This window comes from Colletotrichum gloeosporioides, assembly GCF_011800055.1.
Source record: "Colletotrichum gloeosporioides strain Lc1 chromosome Unknown consensus_8, whole genome shotgun sequence".
Classification (NCBI taxonomy): Eukaryota; Fungi; Ascomycota; class Sordariomycetes; order Glomerellales; family Glomerellaceae; genus Colletotrichum; species Colletotrichum gloeosporioides.
The window spans coordinates 4165-6352 of NW_025544653.1; the positions used below are offsets into that span (position 1 = coordinate 4165).

The 2188-nt window shown below is 38.2% G+C and overlaps 1 protein-coding gene across 1 annotated transcript; it reads left to right on the top strand.

Annotated features, from left to right (window-relative positions):
• Positions 1-1697: 1697 nt before the first annotated feature.
• On the top strand, positions 1698-1937 carry GCG54_00010339 (uncharacterized protein; the record flags this gene model as incomplete). The annotated part of the gene is made up of 1 exon (XM_045410264.1): positions 1698-1937. A coding segment is annotated over one exon (240 nt), but the record flags the coding sequence as incomplete, so codon positions are not given.
• Positions 1938-2188: the final 251 nt, after the last annotated feature.

The following is a 2188-nucleotide window of genomic DNA, read 5'->3' on the forward strand; positions in this document are numbered from 1 at the left end:
AATATATAATAAGGCTTTATAAGCTTATATTAAAATTTTAGAGGCTTATAAAAGTAAATAGTAATCTATAATAAGTTTTAGTAAAGTATAAAACTTCTAAATACTATATAACTAAGCTAAATTAATTGCTATATTTTATCTAATAAGGGTTATCTTAAAGAGAGATATAGTATTATTTTAGCTCTAAAAAGAGGTTCTTATAGCTATATTACCCTAAGAGAACCTAAAAGTAACTATTTACTAAATATAAATAATAAATTTCTATATAATACTACTAAATACCTTCTATAGAGGTCCCCTATAAATTTTAACTAACTAGTTAAGATATATTATAATTATCTAATAAATTTACTAATAGGTATTAAATAGTTAGAAAAATTTCTATATTCTAGTAGTAATTATTATATACTCTATCCCTTTAGAGCTATTAGGGGGTATTAATTCTACTATAGTAAGTACCTAAGGATATAGATATAATAGCTTAATAGAAGTAGAGGGGGGGGAAAGGTTCTAAACTAGTAATTTAAGCCTAAGTTAGGTACTTATAGCACCTATACGTAGCTATAAAGCTATTATAACAAGTAATTAAAGGCGTTAATATTATAGTTCTAAGTATATTAAGGTTCTAGTGTAGTATACTATAGCCTACTAACAGTAGGTCGCAGTAAAAAGTGTGAAGGAGGGAAGTTGTAGCACTTGCTAGGCCGGATGCGTAATACTCGCGGTTACATGCTACTCTGGGACTGGTGCCACCTTTAGAGTCATATGCGGCTTAGCTGCCACTCCTGCTGTGTTAGCTTGCAATACAGCATTCAGACAATTTCAAGCTTCTTGTTGGTTGGTGGGATTGGCTCCTATTTGTTGATCGACTACTTGTCCTTAGGTATTTGTTGGCCTATATCGCTGGAATGAGAAACTTTGGTCTATGGTGGACTGACGGACATGGTGTTGCTGAGATACAAGTTTCTCTCATGAAAAATTGGGGATTTATGGGAAGTAAATGTTATAGAGTACTTAGCAAGGTAGCCTTTCAATAGCGAAGGATTTCTTAGAAACTTCTTTGAGAATTGCACATAAGGGAAACGGAATACAGGAGGCTTGCCATAGCAGAATCGATTCAGAACTCCCACCGTTTCTAACCAGCCATAGATAAGATAAGGTTACGCACTGGGGATGCGAATTTAGCTTGAAAGATACTCGTTTACAGGCGATCTCATCATGGTGTGCAAGTTGGTGACGGTACCTTGTTGTGTGGTCAGCATCGTCCATGTTAGCAACCCACACTGTATGGGCGGGAGGTCGATAATGACGTGATCTTCATTAACAGGGTCTACATGAAATCATTTCATTCAGAATTAATAGTTTAGAAACTGGTTCGCTTTCACAGAGTTGACGATGACGAAAGAGAGAGACAACAGCTGCTGGAGGCCGACCAGCGAACATTCCAGCAGATCCAGCCTTGCCATCCACGCAAATTGATGTTTGACAGCCTACAATTCAAAGTTTGAGTTGCGTCGAACCATGTAGACTGGGATATTTAATGCGGCCAAATTACCCCATGAACTCGCAATCAGCTAGGTAGGTCACCGACGACACGCTTCTCCTTACAACACTACCTCGAACGGAATTCAAACATGTTATTACACGTTCCCCTCTATCAAACAAAGAATTAATAATTCAACGACATAGTTGTCTTAGTTCTTCTTCTACTTTCAGTCTTCTTAGCAGCGCCACCTGCCGTCAATACTGGCCCCTTAAGCTACAGCATATGCCAAGCTGGTTGCGCAGGCGTCGTAACAGCCTGCTACGCCGCTGCTAGAGCGGTTTGGGGGGCAACAGCTGGTGTCGCAGCTGCTCCCGCTGTCATTGCATGCCACGTAGCGTTCAGAAAGTGTCAAGCTGCATATGCTGTGGTGGCTTTAGCTCCAATCCCTTGAGTCTGTTAATCAGAACTCAACCATCTGTCTTGCGATATAAGTACCTATACTCTATGCGTGTGAGCCGCCTAGAGGTTAATATCTCAAAGCAGCCTTCTATATCTAAAGGAACGCCACTAATAGATTATTATAAGTTTTTAGAGTAGAGGTTAATATCTAAGTGGGGCTAGAGACTCTAGGATTAATAATAGTAGTTATAGTGTTATAACCTATTATATATAAATAATAGTTAACTAACCTACTAGGCATTA